At 39.7% G+C, this 23,547-nt stretch overlaps 1 protein-coding gene across 3 annotated transcripts in view; it reads right to left on the bottom strand.

Moving 5' to 3' along the window:
• The window catches only part of VSIG4 (V-set and immunoglobulin domain containing 4), a 54,907-nt gene extending 31,589 nt beyond the window's left edge, over nt 1-23,318 (bottom strand). For all 3 annotated transcript variants that reach the window (XM_036080853.2, XM_036080852.2, XM_036080851.2), the window contains exons 1-3: nt 23,168-23,318; nt 17,899-18,255; nt 16,859-17,140 (exon numbers count right to left, since the gene is read on the bottom strand). In XM_036080853.2, coding sequence (XP_035936746.2) covers nt 16,859-17,140; nt 17,899-18,255; nt 23,168-23,222 — 694 coding nt within the window. In that variant the 5' untranslated portion in view covers nt 23,223-23,318. The remainder of the gene's footprint in view (nt 1-16,858; nt 17,141-17,898; nt 18,256-23,167) is intronic.
• Nucleotides 23,319-23,547: the final 229 nt, after the last annotated feature.

The following is a 23,547-nucleotide window of genomic DNA, read 5'->3' as shown; positions in this document are numbered from 1 at the left end:
ACTCATTCTTCTTGAGTGCACGTGGAACCTTCTCCAGAACACATCTCATACTGGGTAACAAATCAGGTCTCAACTGATACCAAAAGACTGGGATTTTTCCCTGCATATTTTCAGACCACAATGCTGTGAAACTTGAACTCAATCACAAGAGGAAATTTGGAAGGAACTCAAACACTTGCAGGTTAAAGAGTATCCTGCTAAAGATGGGTCAACCAGGAAATTAAAGAAGAATTTAAAAAATTCAAGGAAACTAATGACAATGAAAACATATCTGTTCAAAACCTTTGGGATACAGCAAAGGCAGTACCAACAGGGAAGTAAATTGCAATACAAGCTTCTCTCAAAAAATTAGAAAAATCTCAAATTCACAAGCCAAACTTATACCTAAAAGAGCTGGAGAAAGAACAACAAATAAAGCCTAAACCAAGCAAGGGAAGAGAAATAATAAAGATTAGAGCAGGAATCAATGACATAGAAACCAGATCAGTAGAACAGATTTACTAGAAAGCTGGCTCTTTGAAAGAATTAATCAGACTGGTAAACTCTAGCCTGACTTATCCAAAAGAAAAGAGAAAGGACCCAAATTAATAAAATCATGAATGAAAGGGGAGTGATCATGACCAACACCAAAAAAATACAGATAATTTTAAGAACAACTTATTAGCACCTATATGCCAACAAATTAGGCAATCTGGAAAAAACAATAGATGCATTCCTGGAAACTTATAAACTACCTGAACTGAAGCAGGAAGAAATAGAAAATCTGAACAGACCCATAACCAGCAAGGAAATTGAAGCAGTAATCAAAACCTCCCAAAAAACAAGAGTCCTTGGCCAGATGGCTTCCCAGAGGAATTCTACCAAACATTTAAAGAAGAAATAATATCTATTCTACCGAAGCTGTTTCAAAAAATAGAAATGGAAGGAAAACTTTCAAACTTGTCCTATGAGGCCAGCATTACCTTGATCCAAAAATCAAAGACCCCATCAAAAAGGAGAATTACAGACTGATATCCCTGATGAGCATGGATGCCAAAATACTCACCAAGATACTAGCCAATAGGATCAAACAGTACATGAGAAGGATTATTCACCACAACCAAGTGGGATTTATTCCTGGGATGCAAGTGTGGTTCAACATTCACAAATCCATCAACGTGATACATCACATTAATAAAAGAAAGGACAAGAACCATATGATCCTCTCAATTGATGCAGAAAAAGCATTTGACAAAATACAGCATCTTTTCTTGATTAAAACTCTTCAAAGTGTAGAGATAGAGGGAACATATCTCAATATCATAAAAGCCATCTATGGAAACTCCAAGCGAATATCATTCTCAATGAGTAAAAACTGAGAGCTTTTCCCTTAAGGTCAGAATTATGACAGGAATGCCCACTCTCACCACTGTTGTTCAATATAATACTAGAAGTCCTAGACTCACATATCAGAGAACAAAAAGAAATAAATGGCATTCAAATTGGCAAAGAAGAAATCAAACTTTCTCTTTGCAGATGACATGATAGTTTATGTGAAAAACCCAAAAGGCTCCACCCCCAAATTGCTACAACTCATACAGCAATTCAGCAAGGTGGCAGGATACAATATCAATGCACAGAAATCAGTTGCATTTCTATACACTAACAATGTGACTGAAGATACAGAAATTAGGGAATCGATTCCATTTACAATTGCACCCCAAACCATAAGATACCTAGGAATAAACCTAAGGAAAGTGGTAAATGATCTGTACTCTAAATACTACAGAACACTTATGAAAGAAATTGAGGAAGACACAAAGAGATGGAAAAACATTCCATGGTCCTGGATTGGAAGAATAAATATTGTTAAAATGTCTGTGCTGTCCAGAGGAATCTACACATTCAATGCAATCCTTATCAAAATACCATGAGCATTTTTTCACAGAGCTGGAACAAACAATCCCAAAATTTGTATGAAACCAGAAAAGACCACGAATCACCGGGAGAATGTTGAAAAGAAAACCAAAGCTGGGGGCATCACAATGCCTGACTTCAACCTCTATTACAAAGCTGTGATCATTAAGACAGCATGGTACTGGCACAAAAACAGACCCATAGATCAATGGAACAGAACAGAGACCCCAGAAAAGGACCCTCAACTCTATGGTCAACTAATAATCGACAAAGCAGAAAAGAATATCCAATGGAAAAAAGAGAGTCATTTCAATAAATGGTACTAGGAATATTGGACCACCACCTGAAGAAGAATGAAGCTGGACCTACACCATACACTCAAAATGGGTGAAAGACCTACATGTGAGACAGGAATCCATCAAAATCTTAAGGGAGAACAAAAGCAGTAACCTCTTTGACCTTGGCTGCAGCAACCTCTTGTAAGACACATCTCTAAATCAAGGGAAACAAAAGCAAAAATGAACTTCTGGGACTTCACCAAGTTAAAAAGCTTCTGCACAGCAGAGGAAACAGTCAACAAAACTAAGAGGCAACCCATGGAATGGGAGAAGATATTTTCAAATGACATATCAGATAAAGGGCTGGTATCCAAGATCTATAAAAACTTCTCAAACTCAACACCCAAAAAACAAATAATCCAGTCAAGAAATGGGCAGAAGACATGAAAAAACAGTTCTCCAAAAAAGACATATAAATGGCCAACAGACACATGAAAAACTGCTCCACATCACTAGCCATCAAGGAAATACAAATCAAAACCACAATGAGATACCACTTTTCACCAGTTAGAATGGCAAAAATTAACAAGACAGGGAGCAACAAATGTTGGTGAGGATGTGGAGAAAGGGGAACCCTCTTACACTGTTGGTGGGAATGCAAGCTGGTACAGCCACTCTGGAAAACAGTATGGAGGTTCCTCAAGACGTTAAAAATAGAGCTACCCTAGGACCCAGCAATTGCACTACTAGGTATTTTCCCCAAAGATACAGATGTAGTGAAAAGAAGGGGCACATGCACCCCAATGTTCATAGCAGCAATGTCCACAAAGCCAAACTGTGGAAGAAGCCAAGATGTCCTTCAACAGATGAATGGATAAAGAAGATGTAGTTCATACCTACAATGGCATATTACTCAGCCATGAGAAAGGATGAATATCTACCATTTACACTGACATGGATGGAACTGGATGGGATTATGCCAGGTGAAATAAGTCAGGCAGAGAAAGACACTTATCATATGGTTTCACTCATATGTGGAATATAAGAAATAGTGCAGAGGATCATAGGGGAAAGGAGGTAATATGAATGGGAAGAAATCAGAGGGGTGACAAACCATGAGAGACTTGAATCTGGGAAACAAATTGAGGATTGTGGAAGGGGAGGCAGGTGGGGCAATGGGATAACTGGGTGTTGGGCCTTAAGGAAGGCAAATGATGTGATGAGCACTGGATGTTATATGCAACTGATGAATCCTTGAACACTACATCTCAAAATAATGATGTACTCTATGTTGGCTAATTGAATTTAAGTAAAAAAAAACCCCACAACGTACAGTATACTTAATGGTAAGAGACTGAATGCTTTTCGTGTAAGATCCAAAACAAGGCAATTATGTCCACTATCACCATCCTTATTTACAATTGTACTGTAGGTACTTGCCAGGGAAATTATATGAGAAATAACAAGCACCCATATTGGAAAAGAAGAATACAAATATTTATATTTTCAGATTACATAATCATATATAGAAAATCCTAAAGGATTCATAAAACAATGATTAGAGCTAATAAATGAGTTTAGCAAGGTTGAAGGATTTAGGAACAATATACAAATTGTATATTGTTCCTAAATCCTTGTATTTCTGTACACAAGCAACAAACTGTCCAAAAAATTATGTTAAGAAAACAATTCTATTATACTAGCATCAAAAATAATAAATTACTCAGAAACAAATTTAACATATTGAAAACTACAAGACACTGTTGAGTGCAGATTCAGATAACTGGAAAAACATCTCATGTCCATGGATTAAAAGATTTAATGTTGTTAAGGTGGTAACACTGTCCCAATCTGCAAAATCAATTCAATCATATGAAAATCTCAATTACCTATTTGCAGAAAGGAAAAGCTGATCCTGAATGGATCAATATAGACCCATATGTAATTGCCACAAATCCTAAATAGCCAAAACAATCTTGAAAAAGAAAAACAAAATTTGAAGACTCACTTAACAATTTCAAAACTTACTACAAAGCTATGGAAATCGAGCAATGTGATACTAGTATAAAAATAGATACATAGATCATGTAAAACAATTGAGAGTCCAGAAATAAATCTGTATATCTCTGGTCATTGATATTTGAAAAGGCTCCCATTCAGTGGGAAAGCATAGTTCCTTCAAATAATAATGCTGGGACAACCAGACAATAAAATAATGGAAATGGGCACCTATCTCATGCTATATACAAAACAATTAATTCAAAATGAATCAAATACCTAAACATATGAGCTAAAACTATAAAACTCTTTTAAAAAAGCATAGCAGTATATATTTATGCCCTTGAGTTTGGTAGTGGATTCTTAGATATGACACCAAAAGCACAAGCATAAAAAGAAAACAAAAATAGATCAGTTGGATGTCATCAAAATTAAAAACTTTTGTGCATCAAAGGACACTATCAAGAAAGTGAAAGGCAACCTACTGAATGGGATAAAATATTTGCAAACAATATATATGAAAAGAATCTAGCATTCAGAATATATAAAAAAACTCTCACAACTCAACATTTACAAAGGCAAACAATCAGATTTTAAAATGAGGAAACTTCCAATTATAAAATAAGAATGGGTATACAATGTACAACATGGGAAATATAGTTAACAATATGTAATAATATGCAACAACTTTGTATGGTAACAGATGATAGCTAGATTTATCATGGTGATCACTTCACAATGTTTATAGATGTTGAATTACCATGTTGTACACCCAAAACTAATATTGTATGTCAACTACACTTCAATAAAAAATAATGTGCAAAGTATTTGAATAATACTTCTTCTCTGAAGAAGGCATACAAATGACCAATAAGGACATGATAAGATACTCAACATCATTAGTCATTAGGGACATGCAAACTGCAACCACAATGTGATACTACTTCACACCCACTTAGTTTACTATAATTTAATAAATAAAATAGAAAGTAAACTGATGAGAGTGTGGAGAAATTGAAACCCTTACACATTGCTGATAAGAATGTAAAATAATGCAGCCACTTTGGAGAAGAGTTTGGCAGTTACTCAAATAGTTAAACATAGAGTGACTGTATGACCCAGCAATTCCATTCTTAGTCATGTACCTAAGAGAATTGGGAAAAAAAATTCACATGAAAAAATTTACATGATTGTTAATAGCAGCATTATTCATAATAGCTAAAAAGTAGATATAATTCAAATTCCCATCAACTGATGAATGAATGATAACATGTGTTATACCCATGCAATGGAATATTATTTAGCAATGAAAGGAATGAAATGCTGATGCATGCTACAGCATGGATGAACTTTAAAAAAACATTATGCTAAATAAAACAACCACACACAAGAAGTCACTATTGTATGGTTCAATTAATTTCAAACACCCACAATAGATAAATCCATAGAGACAGAAAGTAGATTAGTGATTTCTAGAGGCTGCAGGAATGGGGGATGAGAATGACTGCTTAATAGACATGGGTTTTACTTTTGTTTTTGTTTTTTATTTTATATTTTATTTTATTTTATTTTATTTTATTTTTTTATGTTATGTTAGTCACCATACAGTACGTCATTAGTTTTTGATGTAGTGTTCCATGATTCATTGTTTTCGTATAACACCCAGTGCTCCATGCAGTGTGTGCCCTCCTTAATAGCCATCACTGGGCTAACCCATCCCCCCACCCACCTCCCCTCTAAAAACCTCAGTTTGGGGCGCCTGGGTGGCTCAGTTGGTTAAGCGACTGCCTTTGGCTCGGGTCATGGTCCTGGGATCGAGTCCCGCATTGGGCTCCCGGCTCGGCAGGGAGCCTGCTTCTCCCTCTGACCCTCTCCCCTCTCATGCTGTTTCTCTCTCTCTCTCTCTCTCTCAAATAAGTAAATAAATAAAATCTTTAAAAAAATAAAATAAAAATAAAATAAAAACCTCAGTTTGTTTCTCGGAGTCCATAGTGTTTCATGGTTCGTCTTCCCCTCCGATTTCTCCCCCTTCATTTTCCCTTCCTTCTCCTAATGTCCTCCATGCTATTCCTTATGTTCCACAAATAAGTGAAACCATATGATAATTGACTTTCTCTGCTTGACTTAGTTCACTTAGCATAATCTCCTCCAGTCCCATCCATGTTGATATAAAAGTTGGGTATTCATCTTTCCTGATGGCTGAGTAATATTCCATTGTATATATGGACCACATCTTCTTGATCCATTCATCTGTTGAAGGGCATCTCGGCTCTTTCCACAGTTGGCTATTGCAGACATTGCTGTTATGAACATTGGGGTGCATGTGCCCCTTCTTTTCACTACATCTGTATCTTTGGGGTAAATACCCTGGAGTGCAATTGCTGGGTCATAGGGTAGCACTATTTTTAATTTTTTGAGGAATCGCCCCACTGTTTTCCAAAGTGGCTGTACCAACTTGCATTCCCACCAACAGTGTAAGAGGGTTCCCCTTTCTCCACAACCTCTCCAACATTTGTTGTTTCTTGCCTTGTCAATTTTTGTCATTCTAACTGGGGTAAGGTGGTGTCTCAATGTGGTTTTGATTTGAATTTCCGTGATGGATAATGATGATGAACATGTTTTCATGTGTCTGTTAGCCATTTTTATGTCTTCTTTGGACAAGTGTCTGTTCATGTCTTCTGCCCATTTTTTGACTTGATTATTTGTGGTTAGAATGCTCTGGAATTAGATAATGGTGATGGTTGCACAACCAACCTAACCACTGAATTGTATACATTAAAATGTTGAATTTTATATTATGCAAATTATATCTCATTTAAAAAAACATGTCAATGAAAGGTTTCTAGAATTTCTTTAGGCTAAGAAAGAGGAAGAACATTGCAGGCAGGGAGAACAGCATTTTATGTTACTAAAGCTGGATAGGTAGGTTGAGGACACACTAAGGGAGTTAGGCATTGTTTTTTGGTAGAAGAATCCATGGGGAGTAACAGAAGTTTTCTGAGGAAGGAATAAAAATTGCCCAATCTAAGTTTTGGGAAAAGAATTCTGACAACAGTGTGGTGAGGATTTTGAAGGTGAGGGAGTGACATATTTTGTCCATTCATTTACAAATATTCATTAAGTGCATCCTATGTGCCAAGTACTTTTCAAGACCACCAAGAACCAGTGATGGATTTTATAACTTGTGACATGAAATAGATACTCAATAAATGTTCAATAAATTGATGGTTTGGTGAGGATGGATGGACACGGAGAAGTCATTTAAAAAGCTATTGAAATTGTTCAGGAAAAAAGATAATGAAACTATGAGGGTATGCGAAAATAAAGACAGAGCTTAATAAGAGCTGATTTAGTAGTTGAATTCACAGCACTTAGTGATATTGATGATTATGTGAGAGGTAAAGGGGGGGGGAGTCATAGATATTGCCAAATCTTCAAACTAAGTCTTTGACACTTATGATCAAGAGATAAATTAGGGAAAAGCCAGCAACAAGGCCTGAGAAGGATCAGTCAGATAGGTCTTAGGAAAACCAAGAGAGAATGGTGGTGTTGATAGTGTAAGTTGAAAGAGCTTTGAGGAGGAAGGAATGTCAACTGTTACCTTGATGTTAAGAAAGATGGGTGTGAATGAAGGGGTCTTGGGCTTTGGTAATTTAGAGGTCAGTGATGACTCCAGTTTATAAAGTTATGTTATAGTGAATCAAGAGGGTCATCTGGTGGAAACTCTTTTTCAGAAGGTTGGTAGTGGTCATAAGAGAGAGATGGAGTGGCAGATGTTATTTACAGATATGTATATTAGATTTAAACACATACATATTATAATACATGCATACATACATATTCGGCTTAGCCATAGAATAATAAGTGGGTCAGGGAATTAGATTAGCTGAAGTTAAAAGCACAGTTGGAGGGTTTGCTGTGGAGAGAAGAAAGGCACATCTTACTCTGAGCCAAGAAGGAATAGGTACAGAAATGTCAAGTCAGAGAGAGTAGTTGATAGACTTCACAACTGAAGGGGCTCTGGATATTCTCCAAGAAGGAGGAGATTGACCTCATGTTCTGAGAGCAGGTCTGGGGCCTAAAATAAAGTGAAAGTGTTCTGAACAGCTGCTATCAGGAATGGGACAAAAATAAGCAAATTGGTAAGCAGCATGAGGATAATCAGTTGACATCCTAGAGCATGAAACTAAACTGAGACCAATGCATCTCTGCTGTTTGTTTGTTTGTTTGTTTTATGAGAGCTTAGCAGTCCAAGAGTGTGAAGAAGGGCAAAGCAGACAGGGCCATCCCAGAACTGAGGAACAGCATAGAAGGTAAGGCAAAAGGATGACAGTTGAGAGCTATGTAGGTCAGAAATGAAACAGGGAACCAGAATCATGGAACCAGGTTGAGATAACAGAAGAAAGAGATGGCTCAGAGAGCAGGGAAGGGTACAAAGCTGAGAGTAACTTCTCTGAGCCTGTTTCCTTTTTCATCAGTAGGGGGCAATGGTAAGTACTGCCTAACAGCTTTGTTGCCTGTAAGCTTAAACTTTGATAAGGAATAGACAGGTTGATTGCTTGTAAGCAAGGTCCTTCCCAGATGGGCTAAGAACTAACTCACAGAAAGGTGAGAATGTTCAACTTATGTCTTTATAAAGTATACATTCTTGAACTTTCTGGCCATGCTATGTCCCCTCTGCTTGACCATATGGTCAACTCTCAGAGAACTGAACCATATAATTCTCTAAGAGTGAGATTGCCCTTGTTCCCCTAACAACTAGCAGACCAGAACCTACAGCACACATATACTCATTACAACTCAGCTTTGGGAAACAAATGCTTCCAGGCAAACACAGGAGTCTCAAACCAACATTAGCCTCCTAATCCAAATAGTTAGAGCCAGTTTGCTCATTTTCCTTATACAGCACTATATTCTGAGGATAGTAATTTTCAGGTGGCTCTGAGGATAAGTCCCTAAAAGCAGTTAGTTCCCAACATGTTTTGGGCAATGGCGACATTGTTGCAATAAGTGTCTTCCCTTCCAAGGAGATCTCTTGGAAGGCAACAAGATTCACTTAGATGTATCACTGTTGGGCTATTCATTAAAACCCCAGCCTGCAGTCTTCATGTACACAGTTTGTAGTGCTCCCAGGATAATGCTGTAAGAAGCTGCCAGACCTTGAATAACCGGAGTCAATCTTCATTGAGACCTCAACCAGAACTTGCATTTGACTTTAGGAACAAGATTGGGGGGTGGTATTTAAAGAAACTATGTAGATATCTGAGCTTTATTTCATGAAACAAAACCAAACACAAACAATAAAATAACAATAAAAAATCCTCGCTGAACAAAACAAAACAAAAAGAGCAATGAGATATCACCTTACACCTGTCAGAATGGCTAAAATAAAAAAGAGAAGATGTAACAAGTGTTGGTGAATATGTGGAGAAAAAGACCCTCATAGATTATTGGTGAAAATGTAAACTGGTACAGCCACTGTGGAAAACAGTATGAAGGTTTTTCAAAAAAATTAAAAATAGAAATACTATATGATCCAATAATTCTGCTACTGGGAATTTACTCATAGAAAATGAAAACACGGTGGGGATCCCACACTGCTGGTGAGTGACAGCCTCGCTCGCTGGGGACGGGGCATAGACTCGCAGACCAGTAGCGGCGGGGAAAGGACTTTAGGGCAGCCCCAGGGGCAGAAACCCAGAGCTGTGGGGTCGCGCGTGCGAACTGGGAGCAGCTGGTGGTTTTAGAAGCACAAAGGGCAGAGACGAGCCCTGACACGGAGGCAGGACTGGGAGCACTGCGGAGGGGCGCAAAACCCAGGACGCTGCAGTTTATAGCAGCATGGACAGAAACGGAAACAGTGTGCCCTGGAGAGCTCACTGAAGAACAGACTGCGATCTCTCTGCTCTGAGGCAGAGGGTTGGAAACAGTCTCTTCTGCTCTGACTCTCGGAAGAGACGCAGAAAGCCACCAGGGAAAGCCACCAGAGAACAAAAGCCCCCAAAACTGATTCCTACTGAGCCCATCCCCCACCACAGGGGGGCAGGGCAACTCCGCCCAACCAAGGTTGCCTGAGTAACAGCCCGGCATTACCCTCCCACAGAAGACAGGCTGGGAAAACAAGAGGCCAGCAACCCTAAGGTCCTTAGAAAACAGGTGCATCGTGCTTGGGTTCTGGTCAATAATTTGGACTCTATACATTCCTTCAACCACACATCAACAGAATGACTAGGAGGAGCAACCCCCAAAATAGAAAAGACTCAGAGATTATGACTTATGCTGCAGATTTACAAATGGATGCAGATATAACCAAGATGTCGGAGATGGAATTCAGGCTAGCAATTATGAAGACAATAGCTAGAATGGAGAAATCAATTAATGGCAACATAGAGTCTCTAAGGGCAAAAATGAAAGCTGAATTGGAGGAACATAAAAATGCTATCAATGAGATCCAATCCAATCTAGATAATCTAAAAGCTAGGGTAAGTGAGGCAGAAGAACGAATAAGCAACCCGGAAGACAATATAATAGATTAAAAGGAAAAAGGGGAAGCCAGGGAAAAACAATTCAGAATCCATGAAAATAGAATCAGAGAAATAAGTGACACCATGAAGGGTTCCAATGTCAGAATAATTGGAATCCCAGCGAGAGTGGAGAGAGAGAGAGGACTAGAAGATGTATTTGGGCAAATTGTAGCTGAGAATTTCCCTAATCTGGGGAATGAAACAAACATTCGCATCCTAGAGGCAGAGAGGACCGCTCCCAAGATCAAGGAAAACAGGCCAACACCCCGGCATGTAATAGTAAAACTCGCAAATCTTAGAACCAAGGAAACCATCTTAAGGGCAGTTAGGGGGAAGAGATTCCTTACCTACAGAGGGAAGAACGTCAGAGTAACGTCAGACCTATCCACAGAGACCTGGCAAGCCAGAAAGGCCTGGCAAGACATACTCAGGGTACTAAACGAGAAGAACATGCAGCCAAGAATACTGTATCCGGCAAGGCTTTCATTTAGAATGGATGGAGAGATGCCAAGCTTCCACAACTGGCAGAAACTGAAAGAATATGTGACCACTAAGCTGGCCCTGCAGGAAATATTAAGGGGGATTCTATAAAAGGAGAAAGACCCCAACAGTGATATACAACAGAAATTTACAGGGACAATCTATAGAAACAACATCTTCACAGGCAACATGATGACAAATAATTCATATCTTTCAATAATCACTCTCAACGTGAATGGCATAAATGCTCCCATAAAATGGCACAGGGTTGCAGATTAGATAAAAAGACAGGACCCATCCATATGCTGCCTACAAGAGACTCATTTTGAACCTGAAGATACATCCAGACTGAAAGTGAAGGGATGGAGATCCATCTTCCATGCCAGTGGACCTCAAAAGAAAGCTGGGGTAGCAATTCTTATATCTGACAATTTAGATATTAAACTAAAGTCTGTAATTATTGACACAGAAGGACACTATATCATTCTTAAAGTGTCTATCCAACAAGAAGATCTAACAATTGTAAATATCTATGCCCCCAACATGGGAGCAGCCATCTACATAAGCCAACTGTTCACCAAAATACTCACTCATACTGATAACAATACATTAATTGTAGGAGACGTCAATACTCCACTCTCAGCAATGGACAGATCATCTAAGCAGAAAATCAAAAAGGAAACAAGAGCTTTGAATGATACACTGGACCAGATGGACCTCATAGATATTTACAGAACATTCCACTCTAAAACAACAGAATACTCATTCTTCTCGAGTGCACATGGAACTTTCTCCAGAATAGACCACATACTGGGTCACAAATCTGGTCTCAACCGACCCAAAAGACTGAGATTTTTCCTTGCATATTCTCAGAACACAATGCTTTAAAACTGGAACTCAATCACAAGAAAAAAATTGGCAGAAATTCAAACACTTGGAAGCTAAAGACCACTCTGCTCAAGAATGTTTGGGTCAACCAGGAAATCAAAGAAGAACTTAAACAATTCATGGAAATCAATGAGAACGAAAACACACCAGTCCAAAACCTATGGGATACTGCAAAGGCGGTCCTAAGGGGGAAATACATAGCCATCCAAGCCTCACTCAAAAAAATAGAAAAATCCTGAATTCACCAACTAACTCTACACTTTAAAGAACTAGAGAAAAAGCAAGAAACGATGCCTAAGCCTCACATTAGAAGAGAAATAATTAAAATTAGAGCAGAGATCAATGAATTAGAAACCAGAAACACATTGATCAGATCAACTAAACTAGAAGATGGTTCTTTGAAAGAACCAATAAAATCGATAAACCACTGGCCAGACTTATCCAAAAGAAAAGAGAAAGGACCCAAATTAATAAAATCATGAATGAAAGGGGAGAGATCATGACTAACACCAAGGAAATAGAAACAATTCTTAGATATTATTATCAACAACTATATGCCAATAAACTGAGCAATCTGGATGAAATGGAGGCCTTGCTGGAAACCTATAAGCTGCCAAGACTGAAACAGGAAGAAATTGACAACCTCAATAGGCCAATAACCAGTAACGAGTTTGAAGCAGTAATCAAAAACCTCCCAAAAAACAAGAGTCCAGGGCCTGATGGATTCCCTGAGGAATTTTACCAAACATTCAAAGAAGAAATAATACCTATTCTCCTGAAGCTGTTTCAAAAAATAGAAACAGAAGGAAAACTTCCAAACTCATTCTATGAGGCCAGCTTTACCTTAATCCCCAAAGCAGGCAAAGACCCCATCAAAAAGAATTTCAGACTGATATGCCTGATGAATATGGATTCCAAAACCTCAACAAAATCCTAGCTAATAAGATCCAACAATACATTAAAAGGAGCATCTACCACGACCAAGTAGGATTTATCCCCGAGATGCAAGGGTGGTTCAACATTCACAAATCAATCAATGTGATAGAACAAATTAAAAAGAGGAGAGAGAAGAACCATATGGTCCTCTCAATTAATGCAGAAAAAGCATTTGACAAAATACAACATCCGTTCCTGATTAAAACTCTCCAGAGTATAGGGATAGAGGGCACATTCCTCAAGTTCATTAAATCCATCTATGAAAAACCCACAGCGAATATCATCCTCAATGGGGAAAAGCTGAGAGCCTTTCCCTTAAGATCAGGAACATGTCAAGGATGCCCCCTCTCACCACTATTGTTCAACATACTACTAGAAGTCCTAGCAACAGCAATCAGACAACAAAAGGAAATAAAAGGTATTCAAATTGGCAAAGAAGAAGTCAAACTCTCTCTTTGTGCAGACGACACGATACTTTATGTGGAAAACCCAAAAGACTCCAACCCCAAATTACTTGAACTCATACAACAATTCAGTAATGTGGCAGGATACAAAATCAATGTACAGAAATCAGTTGCTTTCTTATACACTAACAACGCAACTGTAGAAAGAGAAATTAGAGAAACGATTCCATTTACAATAGCACCAAAAACCATAAGATACCTCGGAATAACCCTAACCAAAGAGGTGAAGGATCTATACTCTAGTAACTACAGAACACTCATGAAAGAAATTGAAGAAGACACAAAAGGATGGAAAAACATTCCATGCTCATGGATCGGAAGACTAAACATTGTTAAAATATCTATGGTACCCAGAGCAATCTATACCTTCAATGCCATCCTGATCAAAATTCAATGACATTTCTCAAAGTGCTGGAACAAACAATCCTAAAATTTGTACGGAATCAGAAAAGACCCTGAATCACCAAGGAAATGTTGAAAAGAAAAACAAAGCTGGGGGCATCACCTTGCCTGATTTCAAGCTATATTACAAAGCTGTGACCACCAAGACAGCATGGTACTGGCACAAAAACAGACATATAGACCAATGGAGCAGAATAGAGAACCCAGATATGGACCCTCAACTCTATGGTCAAATAATCTTCGACAAAGCAGGAAAAAACATGCAATGGAAAAAAGACAGTCTCTTTAATAAATGTTGCTGGGAAAATTGGACAGCCACATGCAGTAGAATGAAACTCAACCATTCTCTAACACCATACATTAAGGTAAAGTCAAAATGGATGAAAGACCTCAATGTGAGGCAGGAATCCAACAAAATCCTAGAGGAGAACATAAGCAGTAACTTCTTTGTCATAGGCCACAGCAACTTCTCTCAAGATACATCTCCAAAAGCTAGTGAAACAAAAAGCAAAAAAACAAAAGCAAAAATGAACTTTTGGGACTTCATCAAGATAAAACGCTTCTGCACAGCAAAGGAAACAGTCAACAAAACAAAGAGGCAACCCACAGAATGGGAGAAGATTTTTGCAAATGACACTATAAAGGGCTGGTATCCAAGATCTATAAAGAACTTCTCAAACTCAACACCCAAAAAATAAATAACCAAGTCAAAAAATGGGCAGAAGATATGAAAAGACACTTCTCTTAACAAGACATACAAATGGCTAACAGATACATGAAAAAAAGTTCATCATCATTAGCCATCAGGGAAATTCAAATCAAAACCACATTGAGATACCACCTTACACCAGTTAGAATGGCAAAAATGGACAGGGAAAGAAACAACAAATGTCGGAGAGGTTGTGGAGAAAGGGGAACCCTCTTACACTGTTGGTGGGAATGCAAGTTGGTACAGCCACTTTGGAAAACAGTGTGGAGGTTCCTCAAAATTTTAAAAATAGAGCTACCCTATGACCCAGCAATTGCACTCCAGGGTATTTACCCCAAAGACACAAATGTAGTGAAAAGAAGGGCCATATGCACCCCAATGTTCATAGCAGCAATGTCTGCAATAGCCAAACTGTGGAAAGAGCCAAGATGCCCTTCAACAGATGAATGGATCAAGAAGATGTGGTCCATCTATACAATGGAATATTACTCAGCCATCAGAAAGGATGGATACCTAACTTTTATATCAACATGGATGGGACTGGAGGAGATTATGCTAAGTGAACTAAGTCAAGCAGAGAAAGTCAATTATCATATGGTTTCACTTATTTGTGGAACATAAGGAATAGCATGGAGGACATTAGGAGAAGGAAGGGGAAAATGAAGGGGGGGAAATTGGAGGGAGAGATGAACCATGAGAGACTATGGACTCTGAGAAACCAACAGGGTTTTAGAGTGGAGGGGGGTGGGGGGATCGGTTAGCCCAGTGATGGGTATTAAGGAGGGCACGTATTGCATGGAGCACTGGGTGCTATAGGAAAACAATGGATCGTGGATCACTACATCAAAAACTAATGATGTATTGTATGGTGACTAACATAACTTAGTAAAATTTAAAAAAAAGAAAATGAAATCACTAATTTGAAAAGATATATTCATCCCTATGTTTATTGCAGCATTATTTACAGTAGTCAAGAATGGAAGCATCCTAAGTGTCCATCAATAGACAAATGGATAAGGAAGGTGATATATATATATATATATATGTATATACACACACTCACACACACCCCCATACACACACACAATAGAATATTACACAGTCATAAAGGAGTAAAAAATCATGCCATTTTAGAAAAAATGGATGGACCTAGAGGGCTTTATGTTAAGTGATATATGTCAGACTAAGAAAGACAAATACTGGGACACCTGGCTGGCTCAGTTAGTTGAGTGTCTGACTTCAGCTCAGGTTATGGTCTAGGGTCCTGGGATCAAGCCCCAGGTCAGACTCCCCATTTAGCAGGGAATCTGTTTGTCCCTCTGCCTCTGTCCCTGCCCCTCCCCTGCTTGTGCTTTCTTGTTCTCTCTCTCTCTCCCTTAAATAAATAAATAAATAAATAAATAAATAAATAAATAAATAAATAATAAAGACAAATACCATGTGATTCCACTCATATGTGGGACCTAAATAAATGAATAAACAAAAAGTAGAATCAGACCCATAAACGCAAAGAACAAACTGATGGGGAGGAGAGTGGGGATATGGGCAAAATATGTGAGGAGATGTGGGAGATACAGGCTTCCAGTTAGGGAATAAAAGGGGATAAAAGGCACAGTAAAAAAAGAGTATAGTTAATGATATTATAATAGTGATATAATGGTAGCTACATTTGTGGTGAACATAGCATAATGTATAAATTGTCAAATCACTATGTGGTGTACCTGAAACTAATGTAACATTGTGTGTCAACTATACTCAAAAAAAGAACAAATAAAAAAGATTCGAAGGGTGTCAGGAGCTAATAAAGATTCAATCATAGAGACAATCAGACATAATGGAAAGAGTATGTGATCTGTGTGCAAGTTCCCACTTGAACTTCCTAACTGTTAACCTCTGGGCAAAAAAAATTCCCTTTCTGATTTTCACTTTCTTCTTCTGTAAAATGTGAGTAATGATAGCTATCTCATGAGTTAAATGTGGGATTCAGTTACAGAATGTGTGTTAAGTTCTTGTGAATTGTATCTGGCAAATATGATTTGCTTAGTGAATGTCACTTTCCCCTTTACCATCTTTATCTTCTTAACCTATAACATGACAGGTATTGTCTCCAGCCTTATTACCATCAGTCTGGAATTTTTCTTTTTTTGTGATTGTACAACCCAGGACACCCCCTCTCTCCACACACACAAACTCTCTTCTCTGGAATAAAGGCACTACTTTACTGAGTTATCTCCAGTACAAGGTGGTCCATTGCTAGGATCACCAAGAGAAAGGGTTGCTTACCTTTGACCACAAACTTCACAATGTTGCTGCGTTGCTCAGAGCCTACCCGGCCCTTGGCAGTACAGAAATAGGAGCCCGAGTCAGCCACCGTGGCAGGCTTGAAGAGTAAGGTACTCAAGACTGCTACTTTGATGGGTTCTTGATTGTTGGTCTGTTCCTTGTACCAAACATAACTGATGGGAGGAGAACCCCAAGCCTGGCATTGAAGGCTAATCCTCATTCCCTGGGGCACTGTGAAGCCATAGCCACTGCCAGTCGTCACTGTGGGCTTGGAAACAGAGACTGCAAAGGGAAGACAAGAGAGGAGGCTCTGGGAAGTTACAAGAATATGTGAAGACAAGGCTGAGTCATCCTTGCTGGGTATAGGGATAATTATATATCTGCAAAGGGAACTAAAAGGGGCTCCTGACTTGGGAGGGGGTAAGAAATAGGATAATGTAAATAAAAATAGCTTTCTTTGGAAGATTAGGTACTGTTTTGTGTTATCTAGAGGTTTGGATTATTTGGATTTACAAATCAACTGATTTTTTTTTTTTAAATATATAGAGAGATTATTTTAGCCTTTAGTAGATAGAGATTTTGGATTATCTGCAGTTTTGGATTACCAGGGCCAGGTTTTCACAAAACTGTCAAGTCAGCAAAATGTATCTTGGCTAACCCCCGTATCTCTTTCCCCAGATCTTCTCTGTCAGCATCTATTTACTCTCCAATACTCTGATAGATAGATACTTATTTTTATGAGTTTTAAGACCCATAGCCGAAGGAGGGCAACCAGGGTGTGGATGCTAGAATTTCTGGGATGCCTGAAGGGGTAGAGATTTGAGGGCCAGGAACCCTTCCCAACATTTCTTAAATTATACTGTGAGAGTGATGACCTTGAGGATCCTCTGCCTGTCCACTTCCCCTGATTAGCACATATGACTGAAGAAAGCCTGTGTACAAGTAAATAAAATTCTCTGGATTTCTAAAGCTTTCCTAGTATTATAGTCCTCTATTTGTTCTTTGTCACTCAGTGCTTTCCTATCATCACAGTTACTCACGTTTCTGGACACGGAGCTCAATGATCTTATCTCTCACCACTTGGTTGCCATTAGGGGTCTGCCAAGTGACTTCACATGTGTAGTGGCTCCGGTCATCCATCTCCAGGGTATTCAGTTGGAGGGACACATCTCCTGGAACCTCGTGGTTCACTTGCAGACGGCCCCGGTACTTTGCTTGCTGGATATGGTCTCCAGAGGAATCATGTAGGAAGATGGTGACTGGGTCCAAGCCACGTTGTACCAGCCACTTTACCAAGACTTGAGTGTAGCCTTGCAGAGGACCATAGGTGCAGGGAATATTCACATCTCCTTTCCAAGGCCCTGTCACACTCTCAGGTGCTTCCAGGATGGGATGGCCTGAAAAGGAGGAAGAAAGTGGACATAGATGGCACACCCACTTGGGAGCTAGGATGGCAGTGGCAGACCTCAAGAGACTTCTGAGAAACACCTCTCAAATTTCCTTCCATCATACTTTTGGATTCCATGTGCCCTTTTGTTCTCTGCCAGCCTTCCCATCAATCAGAACCAGTCCTCAGAAGGAAAACTCTTAACACTGTTTGGCTCTTGTCTGTTTCAAGTTCCTTTCCCTTCACTGCCTTGCTGTGAGATGACCCTGGATAAGTCACTTTCCACCATGAGGACCCATTTTTTTCATCTATAATGTAGAGAGTTTGAATGGAATGATCTCTAGGGATTCTTTAAACTCTGAAGTTCTGTAAGTCTATGAAAAAGAACTTCTTTCAGTATTTTCCAAAAGAAGTGTAGGAGCAAATGCTGAACAGTTGTGTCTAGGTTATTTTATTATGTAATTATATACCTGGAGAAATGTGGGGGCTGCAGGGCTAAGAAAGAAAGGGCCATATTCCCCGCTTATTCCCTATTGCTCCCTCAGAAAGCCTCAGTATTTGGGTACCTGACCCTAAGCCCTTCTCTGGAAGGGAGGAAGGACACAGGGCAATTCTGAGGGTGGAAACTTGTGTGAAATGTACTCCTGTTTAACAAAATCATTGGTTATTGTTAAGTTTGAAATCTGCACTTTGTAAGCCTGAACTTTTTTTTCTGATTTATCTTTATTTCCCTTTTGCTTTCTCTTAGATTTCACCAAAGGTACATTGGAAAATTCCATCTTGAGGAGGAATGGAGAGGAAAATGTCTGGAAAGGAAAAGGGTCTGAATAAAATCCTAAAGCTGGCTGTGGTAGGAATGGTAGTAGGACCAAAAAGAGATTGTTCCTTGGTGTGCTGGGGAGGGAAACATGGTGGAGAGGAATTGGGAGTGTTGAGAGAGGCATCACTTCCTATTAGAAATTTTCATTCGGGGTGCCTGGGTGGCTCAGTCAGTTAAGTGTCTGCCTTCATCTCAGGTCATGATCCTGGGGTCCTGGGATTGAGCCCTGTGTCGGGTTCCCTGCTCAGCAAGGAGTGTGCTTCTGCCTTTCCCTCTGCCCCTCTCCCTGCTCATGCTCTCTCTCTCTGAAATAAAAAAAATCTTAAAAAAAGAAATTTTCATTCATAAGCTCATATTTTGAGGATTTTGTGTTTTATTTAACTCCAACCAGGAGTGAGGGATTCTATGTAGACAATTTATTTATGTCTGTCCTAGAAGAAGGAGGTTCAAAATGTGAGATATTACTGAATAAAAGCCTGTTATGTAGCCCAGGATTCTCAGGCTTCAATCAAACAGATGGTAGGGTGGGAGCATGCCTTCTAGCTCCCAGAATTTGTTGCCAAGTACCAAGTCCCAGGGGAGAGGCTTAAGTCAGGCCTCTAGCCTGTGCCCTCACCAGGGATTCTTAGAACATCAGAACATCACTAGCATATTTGGCCTCGAGTAGAAAAGAATAAATAAACATGAGTCCATGTTGCTAAATCCGCCACATAGTCTCTGGAGAGTTTCAGATTAGGCAGGGAGCAGAACTCAGACCCATGAATGGGAGTGCAACAGGGTCAGATTTTGGTTTGCCCTAACAATGAACTTTATAATTAATTAGAGCTGTTTATTGATGAACTAAGCAGTCTGGGAGAAGTTCTGAGCTTTGTTTAAGTCTTGGACAGCATTACTCCTTAAGATCCCCTCCAATCCTAGATGATTCAATGCTAATAGGCTGTAATGGAAATGGAAGTTAAATAATTACATTTTCTAGCTGGTGGTGAACTTTCACCAGATGGTGGTGAGTGTCACTGTACTATTGCTAGTTCAGGCCTCCATATGCATTCAGATGCAGCTTATCATCATCATGAACATGCATGTGTCACTTACAAGCACCCACATACCAGCCTTAAGCCCCATGAAAACCATCTGAACCTTTCAGTTTAATGTGCTCTTTCCCATTAATCTTCCAGCTCTCACAAATCTCCTGCCCCTCCTCTGAAAAGCATTCTCGTATACTTTTCCTGACAACAAACAGCATTCTGCTGTGAGGACATCTGGAACAGCTGAAAATGCCTTTGTCTATGTGTATGTATATCTTCCCTCTGGCCTTGGGGGAACTGCAAAGCTTGGCTTGCATTACCCTCTCTGGGAACTTACTGGGGATTCTCACATAGCCCACTCTGGTCTGTCAATTATGTGAATAGCCAGTCTCAATTTCTCAATCTTGAAAGTCACTTCTAAAAGTATGTCAGGCTTGATTCCTACATTCCAGAATAGGGGCATGGGACAGAGTTAGTAACCAGACTTCAAAGAATTACATGTTTTTGCCCCCTTTACTTCCCCCCTTCCTTCTTCTTTCCTTCCTTCAGTGTATCCTTCCATCTAATTTCTATTCTTCCTCCTTCTTGTTTCCTCCTCTTTCTCCTCCTGCTTCATTAGTATCACAAAGAGACAGTTTATGGTAGGCACGAGGCATCACACACCTAAAAAGGACATTGTATATTATGTACTCTGATTTCCAAAGTGAAGGTAACCTCAATAGAATTGACTTATACCTTCCAACTATCCTTGTGGTTTTCAGAGAGCCTAGAGAAACACTGAATAGAAGCACCTAGTGAGATCAGGAGAATAGTGAAGGAGCACATGGTGTAGTAAGAAGAATAACACCAATCCAAGTCCAAGGTCTGTCTTAACACGTGACCCGTGTCACCATGTCTCTATGCGACCCTGAGTAAATTGCTAAACCTGTCTGAGCTTTAGGTCATTACCAATAAAATGGAGGCAATAATATACCTTTCATGGAGGATTATTTTGAAGATCAAATGAGCTTATAGGTGTGAAAGCACCTAGAATACTGGCTGGCATTCAGTAGGTGTTGGACAGATTAGCTTAGATAATAAATGTTAATAAAATATTTGTAATGTTTATAAAATAAAAATGTTTAGGATTTATTTTATTACGATTATTTCTTTTTTTTTAAGATTTTATTTATTTATTTGAGAGAGAGAGAATGAGAGAGAGCACATGAGAGCGGGGAGGGTCAGAGGGAGAAGCAGACTCCCTGCCGAGCAGGGAGCCCGATGCGGGACTCGATCCCGGACTCCAGGATCATGACCTGAGCCGAAGGCAGTCGCTTAACCAACTGAGCCACCCAGGCGCCCCATTATTATGATTATTTCAACATGTGCTTTAACCTAGCAGCTGATTCTGGCCCCTAGAAGCTTTTTAGAAGTGAAGCTACAGTCCTACAAAGCTGTCCAGCTGGCAGGGCCATTTGAGGCCAGCCAAGTTGATCTCCTCACTGTACAAATAGGCTGGAGACACTGAGATCCAGGGAGAGGGAATGTGTCATTGGCTATTTGTATGTCCTGAGCTTCAGGTCTATAGTGTTAAACACTCCACACAAAAGGAAGACCTGTTTCCAGGTCTAGAGGAACTCACAGGCTGAGGATGGAACAATATACATGAGAGTACTCATATGTACACATACACAATTTAGCTTTGACATGTACAACATGTTATTCTGAGCCCCAGTCCTGCCTCTGTAAATATCAGCTCAAACCAACAGATTTGGAGAAGATAGAAAGGGACACTTTAAAACATGTTAGAGAATGAAAATATATTTGTAAAAAAAAAAAAACAAAACTCTATTACTTAGTAGTATTAACTGCCACTAAGGCTCTGTGGCCTGGAGAACATTCTTTTCCCTCTCAGGTGACTTATTTAGTATCCTTTTTAGCTTTGAGGCTCTAGAATTTTATTGGTCACAGAGCCCCAGGACAGAGTAGCATAATTTGAGTAAGCTATGAAAAGCTGAGTTCTTTCTGACCACATAAGGGACACCAAGCTAACATATATCTGGCATCTCCCTCTAAAGATATGGAACAAGTAGATGTGCAGTAAGAATCCCTTTGCTGTATCTTGGGTCTCACTTAGTTATTACTTAGGCTTAGTTACCTAAAAGTCTATCTCAATTCTCAGGGATGTAAAAGAGGATGGAGGAATACTCAAGGAAATAATGCTTCTATGGGATAGTAAGACCTCTTTTCGGATACATATCCAGCATTAATTTCCCACACATAGCCTGGACAAACTGGGCCATATTCACAGGAAACTGAGTTACCCCAGGAGATGGTAAGAAACAAGTCCTGTGAAGACCAGTTGAAGGAGTTAGGGCTTGTTTATCTTGGAGAAGAGATGAATCAAGAGGACATGATGTCTGCCCTCAGAACTCTAAAGGGCTGTCACAGCATCGAGGGAGTAGATATGTTCTATGTGTCTCTAAGAAAAAGAGCTAGGGCCTTAGGATGGAAGCCACAAGGAAGTGTATTTAGTTCAACACAAGGAAGAACATCTTAACATTTGTAGCTGCCCCTGGATAGACTAGATACTCTGGAAATGTCATCAACTCTCAGTCACTGGAAGTTATGTGAACAGATATTTTGACCACTGTTCATAACAGCAAAGTTCTAGGTTACTTTTAAGGTCCCATCTAGCTTTTAGACAACATTCCTTCTTTGAGGGTTATATATATTAACAGGGATCAAGACCTGGAGACAGAGGGGTTAATGTATAATGGTAGAATTTCAGGTGAAATAAGATGGAGGAGGGATTTGGATGGCATTGGGCACCTTCTTAATGTCCCTGAGATATGACAAGTACTAGAAAATCATGTGGATGTTTTTCAAGAGAGGATCTTTTTCAATTTCCATCCAAACTTACCTCCTGGCTTCTTCAGCAGGCTTCAACTACCCAAAGCTGAGAGAGTCTGCAGCACAGTCTGAGAACATTCACCTATTCAGCAGGAATAGGCTTTCCCCAGTAGCCATTCAATCCCAAACCCCCAGCCTTTTGCTGGTGCCAGCAGTGGTAACCAGGCCCCCATTTGCTGCCTTACCATAGGTGACCACTGTTAGGTGGTCCAGGAGCAGGAGGCCCAGTAAGAGCCCCATCGCAGCCAGAACCACTTCTGTCCTTTCTTCTCGCCTCCTATTGTCAAAGAGGCTTGAACTTCTGATGGCTGCCAGCGTATGTGCTTGCTCACTTCCCTTCCTTCTCTATATCTCTCACTTGGATTCCCAGCCCCATCTCACATTCTCCTTCCTTCCCTATTTCAGCACAAGTCACGTGAGTATCCCCACCCTCCCCTGCCTGGGATTGGAGGTTCAGGGTGAGTGAAGAAATCCCCCCCACCCCAGGGTGTTGACTTGACTTTCCATGGAGCCAGTAAGGTTCTCTGGTCTTTGATCTCCCAGGCTGTGTTTATTTTAGGTTTCT

This window comes from Halichoerus grypus, chromosome X (assembly GCF_964656455.1).
Source record: "Halichoerus grypus chromosome X, mHalGry1.hap1.1, whole genome shotgun sequence".
Taxonomy (NCBI): Eukaryota; Metazoa; Chordata; class Mammalia; order Carnivora; family Phocidae; genus Halichoerus; species Halichoerus grypus.
Note: the sequence above shows the minus strand (reverse complement) of the source record. Positions and strands in the feature narration are given on the sequence as shown.